We start from the raw sequence: 20,227 nt of genomic DNA on the forward strand, positions 1-20,227 counted from the left end.
TCAATCTTGTTTGTTCAATAAAGCCTCCTAGGGGTCTGAGCATCACTATCCTGCAGCAGCTGTGTCCTCTGCTGAGCCAGGATGGGAGGCAGTGGTGGGGGCAGGCTTGGAGCAGCAGGACTGCAGGATGCTTCTGCCTTTGGAGTTGGTGCTGGGGATGTGAGTGTCCAGGCTCTAGGGATGTGGGGCTGGAACCAGCATCTACTAAGGTCTGATACACCCACCTTAGGCACCTTCCCTCAGCAGGGCCATTTGGGGCGACCATAGCCCAACCTGCATGATCTGAGCCACTGTGAGTAGTGCCTGGCAAGAGCAGTGAGGGGAAACTTACAGCTCTGCAGGGAGAATGAGGGGATGGAGCAATTGAAGAAGGTACATCCATCTTGTCTTTGGTCCTGCAAATGGAACCAGCAGAAAGCAGGAACTTGAGAGGTTCGTGACAAGGAAGGAGGGCTGGTGCATGGGCACCATGGGGTACAGGCAACTTAGCAGCATGCCATCATTGTTGATTTATTCTATTTTGTTCCTAATGGGTTATAATCACTGCATTGTTCCACCTGACCATATCAGTGGCTCTGCTAGGTCTGGTTATGTTGCACTAAAGCATACCCCAGTGCAGACACACTCAAGGATTATCCCAGTTGCCTCTGCAAGGTCCTCAGTGGAAGGTAAAATCCTCTTGCTTTGGCCATCCACTGTAACAGCACATTTCTGATTCAATGAAACCACTTCCTCCAGAGTGAGTCCTCCCACAAGCACCAGGCTCCAAAGGACAGCTGCCATCCCCTGCCTCCATGCAGGCGCTGTTGCTGGAGACCTTGAGAGCGGGTGGTGGGGCTGGAAGCAGCAGCTGGCTCCTCTGTGAGCCCAGGGGTGCTGGGGCAGGACCAGTGGCAAGCTAAGGCTGCTGGGGGGGCTGGCTTGGAGGGCTGATGTGGGGTCTCTGGATCCTCATCTGTAAAGAAGGGACAAGCCACACTTTCTGTTGGTGCTTCTCTTTGTGATGAGCTCAACAGCACTGACAACAATGCCAGCCAAAGCAACCGTGATGCTCTGGCACAAGGCATGGCTCCTGAGCATCTTGGAGGCATAAGGTTAGGACATCTGTCCCCATCCAGCAGTCCCCCATTCCGACCCATAATGGGGACAATAACCTCTGGGCATACCTGGACTAGGGGGTCAACGGGCTGGAGCTGCAGTTCCCAAAGGCTTTCCATGGAGTGAGAGTGGGTGGGCTCTGCTTGCTCTCCTGCCATCGTCAGAGCTGGAGTGGGGAAGATGATCAGAGGTCAAGGAAGACTGGGGTGAAGCAGAGCTGGTGTGAGGAGGGGTTGCAGGGATGTACTCACAGGAGAAGGGCCGTGGCATCCAGAAGGTGTCCCTGGCCCTGGGAGGGGAGAAAAGAAAGGGGATGACATGTCAGGGGAGGCTGGGAGAGCCCTTGCCTGGCCTTGCCTCCTGACCAACCTTTTCTAGACCAACATGAATGGCAGTGGAAATTATTTGTATGGCATTAAAATTAAATAGAAAGTCTGTCTGTAACTGAGCACTAGGTGGGATGAAGAAGAAATGCAAATATTCCCTTGACACAGGTCAAAAAGGTAAGCTAATGTTCAACCCACTGATGTTATCATACCTCTGGGCAGCAGATGACTAGGAAGATGCTGAAAGATCACCCAGCCCAGCCTCTTCCCCATGGCAGGCTCCCTCTGCCCAGGCCAGAGGGGTTCCACTGGTGGTGGGTCTTCCAGAGATGGATTTTCCACCAGCTTTTGCTGCTGACACCCAAACTCCTTTCCCCGCTGCACCCACAGCACCGCCCACCGTGGTCCAGCCTATGGCTTACCCCTGGTGCTGGCGGCGCTGCCGGTGGCAGAGGTGTGAGGCCAGGCAGACGATGCCGAGTGAGAGGCAGAGCAGAGCCACGACTACCAGCAAGATGCTGAGGAAGGCAGTGAAGCTGATGGCCAGCTGCTCGCACCGGGCACCGACTGGAGAGAACATGGAGAAGGGCAGGCAGCTGTGGATAGGGAAAGATGAGAGGTGATGGAGAGATGTGGGGAGAAGCAGCAGTGCCAGATGGCTTTGCACATCCCAGAGCTGCTGCTACCTGCAGGTGGGACCCTCGGGCAGGTGCTGGCACTGGCCACCATGCTGGCAGTAGCCCTTCTTGCAAGGGGAGATGCAGACGAAGCCGACAGTCCCCACATAGTGAAGCTGGTATCCTTTGTAACCATACAGATTGCAGGGGAAATAGTGTCGCAGCTCAGCCACTGTCACTGAGGAGTGAAGGAATGGATTCATCACCTCCCTGAGCTGGATCCATGCCTGAGGACTGCTGCCCACCCACCCCCCCTGTGGTTGTTACAGGAACCCCAGGGCACACAGGGTGATGAGGACAATGGGGACAGCGGGGTGCTCCTCCTGGGCTCCCCTGCAACTCACGCTTCACCAGGTCAGTGATGTTGTCCCGGTGCAGGCGGTGGAAGAGGAGGCGAGTGCCTGCTTCCCGCTGTCCCCAGTGCCTGTTGAAGGCGCCGGTGATGGCCCCCGGCAGCTCCTCATTCAGGAATTTGATGATGGTGCCGCGGCTGTCATAGGCGAACTCAGACACCACTGCGAAGGTGAATCCATCACTGCCTCTCCTGCGGGGAAAAGATGGTGCTGCTGGCAGAGCTGTTGCTGCATCACAGAGTGACCAAGCCTCACCGTGCCTCAGTTTCCCCGTTGGGTGTGTGGTAAAGAAGGAATGAGGCAGGAGATGGAAGGTGCCATGGGGCTTGTGTCTCCAAGGGTTTATCAGCATCAGGGCTGGTGGGTGGAACTGCCCTTTGTGTCCCAAACCCCATGGCCCCATGCCCAGTCTTGCTCTGCTGACTCTCTGGGGTGGTCACGGGGCTGCTCCACAGCTGACTCACATTTGGGTGATGTTGGTGTTGCACTGGAAAGCCTTTACCTCCAGGGAGGCCAGGATGGCTGAGACCTGTGGTGGAGGAAATGGAAGGGCAGTAGGGAGGAGCTGAAGGGCAGTGTGGGCACTGTGGCCAAGCCCCAGGGGCTGCTCTGGCCTTCCATTCACACACTGGGGACCTGGCACATGGCTGTAGCCAGCATCATATGGCTGGCACTGCCTCCCTCCAGCCCTGTGGATCCATTGGATCCCTGTGAATCTCCCAGGAGGGGAGCGCATGAAGGCATGGGCACCCCAAGCTGCCATGCTGGTGCATCCCCCTCCCTGAGCCCATCCCCTCTGGTGACATACAGTGCCATTGACTTCCTCGGCAGTGGCGTTTCGCAGCGTCCTGGCCCGCAGCCGGATGCTCCTCCGGGGCAGGCCTGCCAGGGGGAAGCACAGCAGCGGCTCTGCATCCCTGCACCGGCGTGAGCGGGGCTGGGGCTCACACCCACCGGGCACAGGCACCCACCTGCGCTGGGCAACGGCCGAAAATCCCCCCCTGCCACCAGGCAGCGCTGGTCGGTGAAGGCCGGGGGGCAGGCGCAGCTGGGGGTGCAGGTGATGGGGTGCAAGTGGCAGCGTCCCCCGTTATTGCAGTATCCCGTGGGGCAGGAGCGGGAGCCGCAGGCTGAGCCACAGCCTGGCCCCTCCCCTGCAGGATGGGGAGCCCAGGTCAGGCTGAGGCAGGAGCCTGGCTGCAGGCAGAGAGCCCCAGCCCACTGAGCCATCCCCTGCTGCTCTGTAGCACCTTTCTTACAAGTTTCATGTTTTTGGGTTTTTTTTTTAACACATTAGGACTTTTAGTATAAATTCAGGTCCTCAAGGAACAGCGCTGCACCTCCTCCTCCCCGCTGAAGCCTTTCACCCTCGGGAAATCTCAGCTCGCTGCGTTAGAATAGGAGCAAAAACCATCACTCACCCAACCCCCTTCCCCCCGGCCACCCGAAAAAAAGATTTGATTCTAGCCCCCCCAACCTCTGCATGTGCATTTGAACTTTGATGGGATGAGATTATTTTTTTTTTTCCCAAAGAGAAAAATTGCATGAGAAAATTTTCCCTCCCCAGAGGAATACTGAGGCAGGACCTGAGGCAGGGTCATGCCCAGGAGCATGAGCAGTGCTGGATTCCAGTCCCTTCTGTTAAGGAGAGCAAGGGCTTGTGTACAGAGCTCAGCCAGCTCCCCCTTCTCTCTCCAGTTTGGGAGCCCTCTTCTGAGGCCCAGGGGATAGTGGGGATGAGAACAGTGCCCGTACTCACCCTCCTCGCCAGCTGGGCAGGAGCAGGTGTAGCTGCCCACCGTGTTGGTGCACGTGGTGTTCCCCAGGCATGCCGTCCCCTGAGCGCACTCGTCGATATCTGCCGAGGCAATGCAGCATGGCACCGGGATGAGCACCTTGGTGGGGATCCCATGGGTGCCCTGTGGCCATGGCAAGCCCTTGTCACCTGAGCAGTGCCGCCCGTCACCAGTCAGGCCAGCTGGGCAGGGGCCGCAGCCAGCAAGGGAGTCGCAGCGCACCCCAGGGAAGCATCCCTGGGCACAGGGGTCCGGAGGGTCCTGGCACAAGGGACCCGAGTAGCCACCCTCACACCTGCAGGCTGCCAACTGGAAGGAGACAGTGACACTCACTTATGGGACATGAGCAGGATGGATGGACAGAGAACAGAGCTGTGGGGACAGGCACGATGAGGCACTGGGTTTCTAGCACTCTACCTGCAGGGAGGACCCCCCAACGGTAACGGTGTTGCTGTAATCGCACTCCTGGATCCTGCTGCAGCTGCAAAGTGTGAAGTGGAGCTGGAGGAGGGCAGAGAGGTTGTTGGACCCAATAGCCTCCAGGTCGATGGTGAGTGGGGCTGTCCCACGGGGCTCCCACGTCAAGGTGCCACTCTCTGCCAGGGGAGAGGTGGGAGTTAGAGGAGGTGGCAGTGGGCTGGTGACCAGTATCGCCCCATCCCATCCCTGCTGCCTCATCGCTCCTTCCTTACCCGATATGTTGAGCTCTGGTGAGAGGTGGGGGACAAAGTGTGCACCCAGCCCCACAGCACGGTACTGCCTCCTGACCCTTTCTGTCCTAAAGGCTGTGAGTGACGCATCACCAGTGATGATGGGAGGGAAGGCATCTGAGGAAAGAGCAGCTCAGCACACAATTGGTTGGTAGCTACATCTTTGGCACATGTTGGCTCTGAGTCCCTCATGGTGAGGACAGGAACCCAGGCAGATGCTACCATGACTGCCCACCGACGAGGCCCTTGTGTTGCACAGCGTGGTGGCATCTCCCAGGCTTTGAGACCAGCCAGCCAGGCAATGCAACTCTGAGACCTTGTTGACTTCTCTCCTGACTCACATGGAGCAAGAGAAGACAGTGTGCGAGCAGGGCACTGCCCAGTTGCCAAAGCTATGGCTTCTTAGATGTCCACTTACTGAGTACTGTCTTCTTCTGCTGGAAGTCGGCTGTGAAGTTCTGGGTGGCCAGACCCAGAGCCATGTCCCCTGTGCTCAGTGAATCATAGATGCACTCCTTGCTGCCACGGCACTGTGAGGCTGCCAGCTGGTACTGGCTTTCATCCTCCTGCCGCAGCCGAGACAAGAAGATGGGTGTGAAGTTCATTGCTGGTAAACCCAGAGGCTGAGTAAACAGGCTGTGCTCTCCAACAGCCCCTGCAAGAGAGTACACCATGGGTATGGCCTTGGGTTTTTAAGGTTTCTTGTACTTTAAGTATCATCCACAGAGCAGTGAGGAGACCAAAGGGCTTCCCTCGCATCACTTCTGCTCAGGCAAGTGTCAAAATGCCTCCAGCCAAAGCGTAGCCAGAAGGCACAGGAACAGGGGAATCACCAAGGTAGATCCCGAGCCTGAACATACAGGTCAAACCATAGCTGTAGATCTCCTCCTCACTGCTGTTCACAGGGATGCTGGTACCATTTGGCATCTGGAAGTCGTCTGCAGGGTCATGGTCCCACACACCTGGTGAAGCATCACCCGAGGACTGAAGTCTCCCCAGGGCTGACACTCCTCTCTGGTGCCGGCCCATGTTTAGTTTAGACTCAGGGGTCCCTGCCTTGAAAATATGTTGGTGTCCCCCCCCTTCCCCCCCCCCCCAGGTTTTTCCAGTCTGCTTTAGGGTCGGAAGGGGACTTTACACCCTGGCTCTGCAGCAGTGCCAGAAGTCCTTACCCAGGAGGCCCTTGGTGCTGTTGCGGTATTGATCGGGAAGGCTGCAGACCATGTTGAGGATCCTGGAGGTGGCTGAGACGGTGATGGCAATGGCCCCATTGAAAACAGCCGTGATAGAAGAGCCATTGACCAGCAGGACACCAGGGCTGTAGTACACCTCAGCACCCATATCTGCAAGGGAAGGAGAGCACAGAGGGAGATCCGTGCAAGGCTGGGGTCTGAAATGATGCCCCAGAACTTGTGGAGGGGAATGCTCTCCATCCACCCCAGCTGAGTGGGGATGGAGACACTCATCAGTCCTGCAGATACCTTTAACTTTTAACTGCACAACCTGCTCACCTTGGGCGTAGGAAAACTGGATGGTTTCATGGTTCAGGAGGACTTGGACATCACCCCAGCTCCCCAAGGTCCACTCAACCTGCAAATCACAGCAGATGTCCTGGTCAGCCCCTCTGCTCATCCTTCCTGCCATCCCCCCATGCTGGGGACACTTGAGCTAAGCTGTGTCCTCCTCCAGCCCTGGCAGAGAGGCTCAGTGCCAGGGCCATTCACCAGGGCTGGATGTGCTCTTCATTCCCTTTAGAAGCTCAAACTGATACCCAGATTTCCTCTACTCACTGTTGTTGTGGTGGTGGAGGTGTACTGGGCAGCAAAGGCCACGAAATTGGTGGCCTGAGCCATGCCAGTCCGGACTGTGCGGCCGTGCAGCACAAAGCTGGTCTGGGCATCACTAGCTAGCAGCAGGGCAAAGTCCCCAAGGCCATTGAAGGTGTAGGTGAGTCCATCCATAGTGGTGATGTGGGGGTCCCCAAAGGCACCAGCTGTTGTCCAAAAGACATGGAGCCATTTTGGGGGAAGGAAAATAAGCCTGGTGTCAGGCAGGAAATGATAGTGCCACTTCATGGAGGAGATCAGCCTCTGGATGCTCTGCAGAGGGGATCTGTGTACGGACATGTCACCCACCCAGTACCCTGGCACAGAGGAGTTAGAGCCCTGGGGACTCACCAGGGGTGGGTGGCATATATCCCTCGCAGCCAACCCTTGGTCTCTTCTCAGCAAACCTTGCACAGAACAGGGGCTTCCCAACGCGCTGACAGCACCAGTCAAATGCCTCCAGCTCCCCATCTGAGGGGTAAGGCAGCTGGGTGCCAGGGGTGTTGGGGTCCCCGTTGCGCTTGCAGAGCGCTCAGTGTTTGGTGTGTAAAGTGTAAAGGCAGAGCTGATGCCCACTTACCAGCGGCAGGGTGAATGGGGAGGCTCCATGCTCTTTCCTGCCAGCCTTCAAGCAAGCTCCTATCTCGGTACAGACACCGCACCCCGGCTCCCGCCAGGCTTGGGGATGCAGTGCGCAGCATCCTCACGGAGGGGTCTGCTGGGCCTGAAATGGTGCGGGAGGATGACGGCCACCCCAGAGCAGAGGGCACCACATACCTGTGGCTGGCCCTGGGGGTGCTGCGCTTGGCACCTGCACTGAGGCGGAAGCGAGGGTCCAGCTCTGCCTGGGGCCAGGAACAGGGGCAGGGTGGGAGCTGAGCGTTCCAGGCGGCTGGTGATGGCTCTGCGTCCAGCCACGCCAGGCACCGCAGCCTGTAGTTCACCCGGGAGCGGCTGTCCAGCCTGTAGATCCACAGACCACGCACATCTGGGAGCAACCAGAGAACAGCACCGCCCCACTGGGATCTCACCTTGCTCTGAGGGGGATCCCGCAGGACAGCCGTCCCTGGACATTGACCTCACACAAACTCTCCAGGCTCCCTCTAGAGCTGGCTTGGCTGTAGCAAGCCACAGCAGGACACAGGACACCCATGTTCTGCTCTCAGTGGCCACCCCTGGCTCAGTGGCTTTGCTGGCCATCACCTCAGAGGGGCAAGTCCTGGGAACATGCTCCCAGCACAGAGCACACGGATCCCTCCATCCTGACCTGCCTCATGGACTCCCCCCTCATCATACCGGTGCTGGTGCTGCTGTGCTGGTCAGGTCGGTACTTGACAGCCGCCGGCTTTTGAGTCAGCTCATTGTTTTGGGCATAGCCATTGCCACTGTGTGGAGACACAAAGTTTGGGGGTCACCCTCCTAACACAACCCTCCTCCTCTCCCTGCAGAGCAGCTGGGATAGGAATTGCTATGGGAGAAGGGTTTAAATGGGACAGGGTTGCTTTAGGGGTGGGAGCTTGGCTTCCCTGGGGTTAAGGTCTCAGATGGTCCCAACATAATACTGGGAGAAATCCCTGCTCCCCCAAAACACAGCCACACATGTGCACAGCACCTGGAGAAGCCAATCAGCACGTTGTCTGCAGCCAGCTTGGTGTAGTCCCACTGCATCCCGCCATCCTGGTACAGCAGCAGGGTGAAGGAACGGTTCCCATCAGTGGTGAGGATTGCCTGGTAGGTGTTCGTCTGGAGAACACAAGGCACGCCCGCCCTTAGCACCACCAAAGCCTCCCCTGCTCTTCCTGCAGTGCAGACTGTGGTGGTGAGACCTGAAACACCTGCATCAAGGTACAGGAGACCAGCAGCCCAGCTCTGCCCTGGCCATCGCTGGTGACAGTCCCCCCATCACCTGAGTCCCACGCTGCTCACCCGGGTGTCATTCCTCTGGGACGGGTACGCTGGAGCCTTCTCCCATGTCACCTTCAAGGTCCATTTTGCTACGTAGGGGATTTTCAGGTATTTCTTGATCTTTGCTTCCACATCATGAACAAGGGGGTCTCGGGTAGAGCTGAGTGTGGAGTACTCCTGATTGGCAAGAGAGAGAGTAAAAATGGGCAAGCTGGGAGCTGGGGTCTCCCAGGAGAACACCTTTGGTTGCCCTGACCTGGTACCAGGTAGTGCCGACACCCCCGGAGAAATCTGCGTCGTCCCAGAAGGCGGCCACCATTGGCAAACCCTCCTGCCCACTGAAGCCCTGGGGAGGTGGGTTGGGATTGGAGGGGACGTAGTTGTCCGTGGGTGGGAAAATGATCTGTCCATTATCTGTAAACTAACCAGAATAACTTGTTCATTGCTGACATCCCAGGCAACTCCTGGGGAGGCCTTTAGCCCTCATGGGTGAGCTGAAAACAGGCATTTTTAACTGCAAAAAAAAATATCTTCAATGAAATTCAGTTTCTGCTCCATTTCTGTGGGATGTTTTTCTACCAAAGAGCCTGCACATCCCTGACATGCTCAGCAAGGTGGAAACTCACGTAGAGAGCATCCTGCAGTGAATTCCCAAAGGGGAACCCGATCTCTGGCTTGAACAGGGGGGAGTTAAAATCCACTGTCCTCTGGACACACTCCTGGTCCCCTTCCTTTGTGCCGAAGGGGTAGAGCAAGGCTGCCGGCACTGAGACGGAAAGGAGAAAAACCATTAATGTCTGCTCCATCTTTCCTATGGCCAGCGCACACTCACCTGCTTGCTGCCTGCGTGCTGCACCAGTGCTACCCCTGGACAGACCACTGCTTGGATAGTGTAACCCAACTTTCAAACCGGTTTTTAACCTGGAAAAGGCTCCCAGAAGTCTTTCACCCTGAATCTGGCAGATTAACATGCATTGTGGATGAACTGCCCCAGGCTTGGCCACAGGTGCCCTCAGACATCACAATCCTTCAACAGCTGATTAACCCCTTCCTGCTCTATGCTTTAGGATGAAGAGAATCTACTTACTTGCAATCCCACTGGTGGGTGCGAGCTCAGGGGCAGGATTTCCATGAACAGTGGAGTCGGAAGATGTGCTTGATGTTGTGGCCAGTCCCCTCTGTGCCCCAAAGGCAGGAGATGGGGCAGTGGTAGGTCTGCTGGTAACAGCTAGTTTCAAAGATATGGTAGTGCCCTCAGCCAGGACATCACCTGCCTCCTTGCCTGGACTCAATGAGAATTTGGATGCAACAGCTGCAGTGCTCCCTGCAGGGATGGTTTTAAATCTGTCTGCAGTGGTGGCTGTGGTTGCGCCTGAAATCCTCGTTGTGATTGTGTCTGCAGTGATGGCTTTGGTTGTATCTGCAGTGGTGGCTGTGGTTGTATCTGCAGTGATGGCTGTGGTTGTATCTGCAGTGATGGCTGAGGTCGTGTCTGCAGTGGTGGCTGTGGTTGTATCTGCAGTGATGGCTGTGGTTGTGTCTTCAGTGGTGGCTGAGGTTCTGTCTGCAGTGATGGTTGTGGTTGTGTCTGCAGTGATGGCTGTGGTTGTGTCTGCAGTGGTGGCTGTGGTTGTGTCTGCAGTGGTGGCTGTGGTTGTGTCTGCAGTGGTGGTTGTGGTTGTGTCTGCAGTGATGGCTGTGGTTGTGTCTGCAGTGGTGGCTGTGGTTGTGTCTGCAGTGCTGGCTGTGGCTGTGTCTGCAGTGGTGGCTGTGGTTGTGTCTGCAGTGGTGGCTGTGGTTGTGTCTGCAGTGATGGCTGTGGTTGTGTCTGCAGTGGTGGCTGTGGTTGTGTCTGCAGTGATGGCTGTGGTTGTGTCTGCAGTGATGGCTGTGGTTGTGTCTGCAGTGGTGGCTGTGGTTGTGTCTGCAGTGGTGGCTGTGGTTGTGTCTGCAGTGGTGGCTGTGGTTGTGTCTGCAGTGGTGGCTGTGGTTGTGTCTGCAGTGATGGCTGAGGTTGTGTCTGCAGTGGTGGCTGTGGTTGTGTCTGCAGTGATGGCTGTGGTTGTGTCTGCAGTGGTGGCTGTGGTTGTGTCTGCAGTGATGGCTGTGGTTGTGTCTGCAGTGGTGGCTGTGGTTGTGTCTGCAGTGGTGGCTGAGGTTGTGTCTGCAGTGATGGCTGTGGTTGTGTCTGCAGTGGTTGCTGAGGTTGTGTTTGCAGTGATGGCTGTGGTTGTATCTGCAGTGATGGCTGAGGTTGTGCCTGCGGTGATGGCTGCGGTTGTTCCTGCAGTGGTGGCTGAGGTTGTGTTTGCAGTGGTGGCTGTGGGTCTGTCTGCAGTGATGGCTGTGGTTGTGTCTGCAGTAGTGGCTGTGGTTGTGTCTTCAGTGGTGGCTGTGGTTGTGTCTGCAGTGATGGCTGAGGTTGTGTCTGCAGTGGTGGCTGTGGTTGTGTCTGCAGTGGTGGCTGCGGTTGTGTCTGCAGTGGTGGCTGCGGTTGTGTCTTCAGTGGTGGTTGTGGTTGTGTTTGCAGTCGTGGCTGCGGTTGTGTCTGCAGTGATGGCTGAGGTTGTGCCTGCAGTGATGGCTGAGGTTGTGTCTGCAGTGGTGGCTTTGTCTGTGTCTGCAGTGATGGCTGTGGTTCTGTCTGCAGTGATGGCTGTGGTTGTGTCTGCAGTGGTGGCTGTGGTTGTATCTGCAGTGGTGGCTGTGGTTGTGTCTGCAGTGATGGCTGTGGTTGTGTCTGCAGTGGTGGCTGTGGTTGTGTCTGCAGTGGTGGCTGTGGTTGTGTCTGCAGTGATGGCTGTGGTTGTGTCTGCAGTGGTGGCTGTGGTTGTATCTGCAGTGCTGGCTGTGGTTGTATCTGCAGTGATGGCTGTGGTTGTATCTGCAGTGGTGGCTGAGGTTGTGTCTGCAGTGGTGGCTGAGGTTGTGTCTGCAGTGGTGGCTGTGGTTGTGTCTGCAGTGGTGGCTGTGGTTGTATCTGCAGTGGTGGCTGTGGTTGTATCTGCAGTGGTGGCTGTGGTTGTGTCTGCAGTGGTGGCTGTGGTTGTATCTGCAGTGCTGGCTGTGGTTGTATCTGCAGTGATGGCTGTGGTTGTATCTGCAGTGGTGGCTGAGGTTGTGTCTGCAGTGGTGGCTGTGGTTGTGTCTGCAGTGGTGGCTGTGGTTGTGTCTGCAGTGGTGGCTGTGGTTGTGTCTGCAGTGGTGGCTGTGGTTGTATCTGCAGTGGTGGCTGTGGTTGTGTCTGCAGTGGTGGCTGTGGTTGTATCTGCAGTGGTGGCTGTGGTTGTATCTGCAGTGATGGCTGTGGTTGTATCTGCAGTGGTGGCTGAGGTTGTGTCTGCAGTGGTGGCTGTGGTTGTGTCTGCAGTGGTGGCTGTGGTTGTGTCTGCAGTGGTGGCTGTGGTTGTATCTGCAGTGGTGGCTGTGGTTGTATCTGCAGTGGTGGCTGTGGCTGTGTCTGCAGTGGTGGCTGTGGTTGTATCTGCAGTGCTGGCTGTGGTTGTGTCTGCAGTGCTGGCTGAGGTTGTATCTGCAGTGGTGGCTGTGGTTGTATCTGCAGTGGTGGCTGTGGTTGTATCTGCAGTGGTGGCTGTGGTTGTGTCTGCAGTGGTGGCTGTGATTGTATCTGCAGTGATGGCTGTGGTTGTGCCTCCAGTGATGGCTGAGGTTGTGTCTGCAGTGCTGGCTGTGGTTGTATCTGCAGTGCTGGCTGTGGTTGTATCTGCAGTGATGGCTGAGGTTGTGTCTGCAGTGGTGGCTGTGGTTGCATCTGCAGTGGTGGCTGACGTGTTTGCAGTGATGGCTGTGGTTGTGTCTGCAGTGGTGGCTGTGTTTGTATCTGCAGTGCTGGCTGTGGTTGTGTCTGCAGTGGTGGCTGTGGTTGTGTCTGCAGTGGTGGCTGTGGTTGCATCTGCAGTGGTGGCTGTGCTTGTATCTGCAGTGCTGGCTGAGGTTGTATCTGCAGTGATGGCTGAGGTTGTGTCTGCAGTGATGGCTGTGGTTGCATCTGCAGTGGTGGCTGACGTGTTTGCAGTGATGGCTGTAGTTGTGTTTGCAGTGATGGCTGAGGTCGTGTCTGCAGTGATGGCTGTGGTTGTGTCTGCAGTGATGGCTGTGGTTGTGTCTGCAGTGATGGCTGTGGTTGTGTCTGCAGTGATGGCTGTGGTTGTGTCTGCAGTGGTGGCTGTGGTTGTGTCTGCAGTGGTGGCTGAGGTTGTGTCTGCAGTGATGGCTGTGGTGTGTGTGGTGGCTGTGGTTGTGTCTGCAGTGGTGGCTGTGGTTGTGTCTGCAGTGGTGGCTGTGGTTGTGTCTGCAGTGGTGGCTGTGGTTGTGTCTGCAGTGGTGGCTGTGGTTGTGTCTGCAGTGGTGGCTGTGGTTGTGTCTGCAGTGGTGGCTGTGGTTGTGTCTGCAGTGGTGGCTGTGGTTGTGTCTGCAGTGGTGGCTGTGGTTGTGTCTGCAGTGGTGGCTGTGGTTGTGTCTGCAGTGGTGGCTGTGGTTGTGTCTGCAGTGGTGGCTGTGGTTGTGTCTGCAGTGGTGGCTGTGGTTGTGTCTGCAGTGGTGGCTGTGGTTGTGTCTGCAGTGATGGCTGTGGTTGTGCCTGCAGTGATGGCTGAGGTTGTGTCTGCAGTGCTGGCTGTGGTTGTATCTGCAGTGATGGCTGAGGTTGTGTCTGCAGTGATGGCTGTGGTTGCATCTGCAGTGGTGGCTGACGTGTTTGCAGTGATGGCTGAGGTTGTGTTTGCAGTGATGGCTGAGGTCGTGTCTGCAGTGATGGCTGTGGTTGTGTCTGCAGTGGTGGCTGTGGTTGTGTCTGCAGTGGTGGCTGTGGTTGTATTTGCAGTGATGGCTGTGCTTGTATCTGCAGTGATGGCTGTGGTTGTATCTGCAGTGATGGCTGAGGTTGTGTCTGCAGTGATGGCTGTGGTTGCATCTGCAGTGGTGGCTGACGTGTTTGCAGTGATGGCTGTGGTTGTGTTTGCAGTGATGGCTGAGGTTGTGTCTGCAGTGATGGCTGTGGTTGTGTCTGCAGTGGTGGCTGTGGTTGTGTCTGCAGTGGTGGCTGTGGTTGTGTCTGCAGTGATGGCTGTGGTTGTGTCTGCAGTGATGGCTGTGGTTGTATCTGCAGTGATGGCTGAGGTTGTGTCTGCAGTGATGGCTGTGGTTGTGTCTGCAGTGATGGCTGATGTTGTGTCTGCAGTGATGGCTGAGGTTGTGTCTGCAGTGATGGCTGAGGTTGTGTCTGCAGTGGTGGCTGTGGTTGTGTCTGCAGTGATGGCTGTGGTTGTGTCTGCAGTGGTGGCTGTGGTTGTGTCTGCAGTGATGGCTGTGGTTGTGTCTGCAGTGGTGGCTGTGGTTGTATCTGCAGTGATGGCTGTGGTTGTGTCTGCAGTGATGGCTGTGGTTGTGTCTGCAGTGGTGGCTGTGGTTGTATCTGCAGTGGTGGCTGTGGTTGTGTCTGCAGTGATGGCTGTGGTTGTGTCTGCAGTGATGGCTGAGGTTGTGTCTGCAGTGCTGGCTGAGGTTGTATCTGCAGTGGTGGCTGTGTCTGTGTCTGCAGTGATGGCTGAGGTTGTGTCTGCAGTGGTGGCTGTGGTTGTATCTGCAGTGATGGCTGTGGTTGTGTCTGCAGTGATGGCTGAGGTTGTGTCTGCAGTGGTGGCTGTGGTTGTATCTGCAGTGATGGCTGTGGTTGTATCTGCAGTGATGGCTGAGGTTGTGTCTGCAGTGCTGGCTGAGGTTGTATCTGCAGTGATGGCTGTAGTTGTGTTTGCAGTGATGGCTGAGGTCGTGTCTGCAGTGATGGCTGTGGTTGTGTCTGCAGTGATGGCTGTGGTTGTGTCTGCAGTGGTGGCTGTGGTTGTGTCTGCAGTGCTGGCTGAGGTTGTGTCTGCAGTGATGGCTGAGGTTGTGTCTGCAGTGGTGGCTGTGGTTGTGTCTGCAGTGATGGCTGTGGTTGTGTCTGCAGTGGTGGCTGTGGTTGTGTCTGCAGTGGTGGCTGTGGTTGTGTCTGCAGTGATGGCTGTGGTTGTATCTGCAGTGGTTGCTGTGGTTATGTCTGCAGTGGTGGCTGTGGTTGTATCTGCAGTGATGGCTGAGGTTGTATCTGCAGTGATGGCTGAGGTTGTATCTGCAGTGATGGCTGAGGTTGTATCTGCAGTGGTGGCTGTGGTTATGTCTGCAGTGGTGGCTGTGGTTATGTCTGCAGTGGTGGCTGTGGTTGTATCTGCAGTGCTGGCTGAGGTTGTATCTGCAGTGATGGCTGAGGTTGTGTCTGCAGTGGTGGCTGTGGTTGTGTTTGCAGTGGTGGCTGTGGCTGTGTTTGCAGTGATGGCTGTGGTTATGTCTGCAGTGGTGGCTGTGGTTGTATCTGCAGTGCTGGCTGAGGTTGTATCTGCAGTGATGGCTGAGGTTGTGTCTGCAGTGGTGGCTGTGGTTGTGTTTGCAGTGGTGGCTGTGGCTGTGTTTGCAGTGATGGCTGTGGTTGTGCCTGCAGTGATGGCTGAGGTTGTGTCTTCAGTGATGGCTGTGGTTGTATCTGCAGTGATGGCTGAGGTTGTGTCTGCAGTGATGGCTGTTGTTGCATCTGCGGTGGTGGCTGACGTGTTTTCAGTGATGGCTGTGGTTGTGTCTGCAGTGGTGGCTGTAGTTGTGTTTGCAGTGCTGGCTGTGGTTGTATCTGCAGTGCTGGCTGTGGTTGTGTCTGCAGTGCTGGCTGAGGTTGTATCTGCAGTGGTGGCTGTGGTTGTATCTGCAGTGATGGCTGTAGTTGTATCTGCAGTGATGGCTGTAGTTGTGTCTGCAGTGATGGCTGTGTTTGTGTCTGCAGTGATGGCTGTAGTTGTGTTTGCCGTGATGGCTGTGGTTGTGTCTGCAGTGCTGGCTGAGGTTGTATCTGCTGTGGTGGCTGTGGTTGCGTCTGCAGTGGTGGCTGTGGTTGTGTCTGCAGTGATGGCTGAGGTTGTGTCTGCAGTGGTGGCTGAGGTTGTGTCTGCAGTGTTGGCTGTGTCTGTGTCTGCAGTGATGGCTGTGGTTGTGTCTGCAGTGATGGCTGTGGTTGTGTCTGCAGTAATGGCTGTGGTTGTGTCTGCAGTGGTGGCTATAGTTGTGTTTGCAGTGATGGCTGAGTTTGTGTCTGCAGTGATGGCTGAGGTTGTGTTTGCAGTGATGGCTGTGGTTGTATCTGCAGTGATGGCTGAGGTTGTGTCTGCAGTGGTGGCTGTGGTTGTATCTGCAGTGATGGCTGAGGTTGTGTCTGCAGTGGTGGCTGTGGTTGTATCTGCAGTGATGGCTGGTTTGTACGCATTAGTGGCTGTGGTTGAGTCTGAAGTGGTGGCTGTGGTTGTGTCTTCATTAGCAGATGTGATTGTGTCTGCAGTGATGGCTGTGGCAATGTCTGCAGTGATTCCTTTCTGTCTGTCTACAGTCGTGGCTGTGTTTGTGCCTGAAATCATCGTTGTGATTGTGTCTGCAGTTTTCACTGTGGTTCTGTCTGTAGTCATGGCTGTGGTTCTGTCTGCAGCAATGGCTGTGGTTGTTCCTGCAGGGGTGGCTGTAGGCCTGTCTGCAGTGATGGCTGTGGTTGTGTTTGCAGTGGTGGCTCTGGGTCTGTCTACAGTGATGACTGTGGTCCTGTGTGTAGTCATGGCTGTGTTTGTTTCTGCAGTGATGGCAGTCATGCTCCCCTCAGTGATGTCTGTTTTGCTCTTTGCAGTGATGCTTCTCTGTCTGTCTGCAGTCATGGTTGTTTTCTTCCCCCAGGCAGATGTCGAAGGTGATGTCCAGAAGGCAGGAGCTGATGTGCTCTCTGCCTGTCTCATGGTATGGTTGCTGACAGTTCTGGGCAAATTGGTGCCTCTTTCCGGCTCTGAAAGACTCTCTCTGGCTCTTGCCTCCCCAACTGCATGAAATCCAAGCAGAGATGAGGGTACTGTTGCTGGCTCCCCTGCTGGTCCGTACGGGCTCAAAAGGGGTGAACCAGGCACTGTGATGGTAGGGCTGGTACTGAGCACATCCCAGGTCCTTGTAGCTATCTCCTCCACAGGGCTGTGTTCTACTGGGTGTAGGACAGGTTGCCTACCTCCACCTCCCTTTATGTGCATTAGAGCGAGGGACACTGAACTGCTGGTGGTGGTTCCCTTTGCTGTGGCAGATATCATGGTTGCAGTGGCCCCAGTCATCACAGAGTTCTCCCATCCAGCTGAGGTGCTGTGTAGGATGCTGTTGCTAGGGAAAATGCTGGCAGCTGGTGTCTTGTCTGGGCTTGTGCCACCACTATTGGAAACAGGCACATAGGTGCTGTCAATGCTGGCTGGGGGTGCTGCACCCTTGGCACTGCTCCCCAAAGGGGCCGTGTCTGCCTGAGCAGTGGTAAACCCAGCACCTGACCAGGATGCAGCTGTAGTCTCCCACATGTGTGTGTGGCCAACAGCCAGTGAGGAGCCCCCAGATATGGGCTCATCCTCAGTGACTGGGCTGTGAGCTTTCAAGCCTGGGTCTTGTCTATTATTGGTGGCTTCATGGAATGGCTTTGGGGTGACAGTGGAGGTACCACTGGGGACAGCTGAAGGGAGTGTTGTCGTGATCCTGACCAGCCTAGCATCACCTGCTCCCGATGCTGGATGAGTGATGGTGATGCTGGGGGTGGTGGAGGGTGCTACCACCACCGGATGGGTGCTCCTGGGGACAGGAGACGACACACTGACCTCTGGCTCAGCAGGACTGTGAGTGAGACCAGGAACCAGCTCTGGAGCTTCAAGAGACACTGTGCCCATGATGGCCACTGCTGTAGGGCTTTTGCTGCCTGCGCCAGAGTGTGCCAAGGTGGCATCACCAGTGCCTGGCTCAGCCACCCCAGCCATGGGAGTGGGCAACCCCAGAGGCAGCCCCATAGCCCTGTTCCTTGTGGTGGGAGAAGCTGCATCCATATCTAAGTCCATGCCCATATCCATGTCCATGGTGGGCCCAGCAGTGTGATAGTTGCGGTCCCAGGCAGCAACATGGGCTGTGGCAGAGGGTGATTCCGGCAGGGCAGTCTCTAGGGTGGTGCTGCCACTGAGAGGGGTGCCTGCCACAGCACCCACCCTTGCATTTTCAGCCGGGGTTGAGCCTGGAGCTGCCTGCGTGGTGCTGCCATCTTCTTTCACCTGGGACTTGTCCCTGCCTCCCTCCATGGCTGCATTTCTGGGGGGTGGCTGGGGTGTCTTGCTGGTGGTGGCACTGCGGAGGGGACTGGCTGTGGCCGGTGCTGGGCTTGGGTTAGCCGTGGCTGGTGGAGCAGAGTGAGCACCCCTGGGAGGCAGGACACGCAGATCCGTGGCGGGGCTGGTTTCAGGAGCCTCAGTCCCTTTGGCAGGTGTCTCTGGTGATGATTCGGCACTGATGATCACATGGATGGAAGCTGGCCCTTCTGCTCCACCAGCGCCCCTGAGGGACAAGGTCATGGCCATGCTCCGTCCAGATGGAAGGGATCCACTTGCAGCCACCTCTGCTGTGGTGGCCCCAGGGCCTGCTGAGAGCACATGTGGCAACAGAGACCCTGTGAAGTGCAGAAAGGGCCCTGGAGAGGCATCACCAGGGCTATCGGAAGATGCATGAGGGGACAGCGTCATGCTGAGCCCCACCAGGGTGGCCTTGGTCTCCAGGGGAGAAGTACCTCTTGTGGCTCTGGGTTTGCTCCTGATGGATGCCAGCTCAGTGCCAGTGCTTCCCAGAGCTGCAAACAATGGAGTGGGGACTTGCTCTGCAGTGGTGATGTCCATCACCATAGCTGGTGTGCCTGGAGCTGCTGGGGTGGCCTGAGGGTGAGTGACAGCATTGGCTCCAGCAGTGCCAAGGGCCCCACTGTGGCTGGAAGAGAGCATCTCTCCTGTTCCTGGTACAGCACCATGAGGGAGCAGACTCAAAAGGCCTGGAGGTGGCTGAGTGGAGGGCAAAGGGGAGTCCTGCAGGGCACTGTGGCCAGCACTGGATAAGAAACGTGTCCCTGGCTGTGTAGCCTCACTGGTGCCAGTTGTGGCAGAAGAAAAGGTGACCTTTGCTGAGGATGTACTTGGGTTGTCTGCAGATGGTGGGGCTGCCATTCTAGCTCCCTCTGTGGCTGCATGGGTTGGGGCACCATGGAGGCCAGTAGCAGGGCTGGCTGGGGCTGCTGCCAACTTCATGATGTTGCCTGTGTCCTGAAAGATGCTGGTTGCTGTGGCCAGAGGTGAGGTGGCCTTGTCCAGCCCTAGCACGTCCTCCTGGGACGGGAGAACAGAGGTTGCATGTGGCTCAGCAGAGCTCTCACTGGTGCTGTGGACTAACATCCACATGCTGTGCTTATCCTGGTGGAGTGGTGGCATTTCAGTCCATGCTGTCCCCGGCATCCCCTCTGCAGCGATACCATTGCCCAGCTGCACCAACTCATGGGCATCAGCCGATTTGCCAGTTACTGGAGAAGATGCTTTAGTCCCTGGCACTGGTTGAGCAGCTGGGACATGTGCCACCGGTGGTGACAGACCTCCACCTGGAGCTGGGGAAGAACCTTTCAGTGCACCAGCAGCATCCGCGGGTGGCTTGGCCACAGTGCCTTTCTGCAGGGGAACAGTTGTTCCCAGGAGTGATTCTCCAGGGATGCTGTCCAGAGGCACTCTGGGCCCTTCCACAGTTTGTGTGGGAGCAGCACTGCTCTCTGATAATGGTTTGCTCATCCCCATTACAGTGGGGATATGTGGAGCTGGGGACGATGTGGCTGTAGCTGGCCCAGCAACGCCACCAGCTGTGGCAAGACCCACTGCATGCCCTGTCTGCACGAGGGACGGAAGCTGCGCATGCCAAGCGGTGGTGGGAGCTGGAGGGACGCTGATGGGGTGCCTGGCATCAGCTGGAGAGGAGCCTCCAGCCCCTGCCTGGGGGCTGCCTTGTGCTGACGGATCCCTGGGGAGAGCTGCCTCAGTGGGAGACCCCTGCTGCTCACCACTGGTCCTGCCTGGGAGCAGGGCTCCCGCCACCACCTCCGGCACCAGGCTGCCTGTGGGGCGAGACAAGGCAGCCCCAGCTGGATCAACCCCACCGCGGCCCCATCAGGCAGGAGCCCGCCCGCAGCCAGCTGCCCGCCGGCCTTACCTGCGCGCACGGCGGTGGTGCTCCTGCCCGCGGGAGAGGGGCGCTCCGGCCGGGCAGCTGCGGAGCTGGGGAACGCCTGGCACATGCCCGGGTCCGGAGGCAGCTCGGCACTGGTGCTGTCGGCCGAGAGGGAGCTGCTGCCCGGCTCTACCGGGGCAAGGGGCTGCTGCCCCGTCCCCCCGGCTTGCGCTGGAGGCGGAGCAGGTTGGTAACGGCAGGATGAGGGGAAAAAAAAAGCCTGGGGTCCCCATCATCCCCATCCCTCCTCCCTGCTGCAGGAGGAAGGTGCTCCCACCCCCTGGGGCTGGTCCCCATCGCAGCACTCACAGCCGGACCAACACCAAGAGCAAGACAGGTACCTTCCCCACAAGTGAGAAACCCCATTTGACCCACAACCGACCCTCTGTCACCGTGCTAACGGTCAGGGAAC

General features: G+C 57.0%; 1 protein-coding gene across 1 annotated transcript; it reads right to left on the bottom strand.

Annotated features, from left to right (window-relative positions):
* Positions 1–485: 485 nt before the first annotated feature.
* Positions 486–19,388, bottom strand: MUC4 (mucin 4, cell surface associated). Its single transcript, XM_061348859.1, has 32 exons — positions 18,347–19,388; positions 16,116–18,202; positions 13,830–13,877; positions 11,937–12,386; positions 10,908–11,606; positions 9,779–10,835; positions 9,318–9,457; positions 8,948–9,112; positions 8,713–8,868; positions 8,399–8,529; positions 8,083–8,171; positions 7,598–7,774; positions 7,367–7,510; positions 7,138–7,257; positions 6,751–6,953; positions 6,472–6,550; positions 6,133–6,303; positions 5,821–5,922; positions 5,379–5,615; positions 4,943–5,077; positions 4,668–4,846; positions 4,400–4,559; positions 4,214–4,312; positions 3,426–3,608; positions 3,263–3,336; positions 2,919–2,983; positions 2,446–2,645; positions 2,111–2,279; positions 1,847–2,020; positions 1,350–1,387; positions 1,167–1,264; positions 486–955 (listed from the first exon to the last, which is right to left on the bottom strand). The coding sequence occupies exons 1-32, from the start codon at positions 19,386–19,388 to the stop codon at positions 899–901; spliced, it is 8,928 nt and encodes a 2,975-aa protein (XP_061204843.1). The 3' UTR covers positions 486–898.
* Positions 19,389–20,227: the final 839 nt, after the last annotated feature.

This window comes from Neopsephotus bourkii, unplaced genomic scaffold, assembly GCF_033783945.1.
Source record: "Neopsephotus bourkii isolate Nb327-2 ecotype Australia unplaced genomic scaffold, CSIRO-AGI_Nbou_v1 NB_369, whole genome shotgun sequence".
Lineage (NCBI taxonomy): Eukaryota > Metazoa > Chordata > Aves > Psittaciformes > Psittacidae > Neopsephotus > Neopsephotus bourkii.

Bases quoted from the DNA above. Each gene is read 5' to 3' on its own strand.
- MUC4 (XM_061348859.1), bottom strand. From the start codon at position 19,388: ATGGGGATGAGCAAACCATTATCAGAGAGCAGTGCTGCTCCCACACAA. The intron at 13,878-16,115 runs GTAGACAGACAG...GCAGACACAACA, and splicing joins GCACAAACACAGCCACGACT to TCAGCCATCACTGCAGACAC. The intron at 4,847-4,942 runs GTAAGGAAGGAG...CTCCCCTGGCAG, and splicing joins ACCAGAGCTCAACATATCGG to AGAGTGGCACCTTGACGTGG.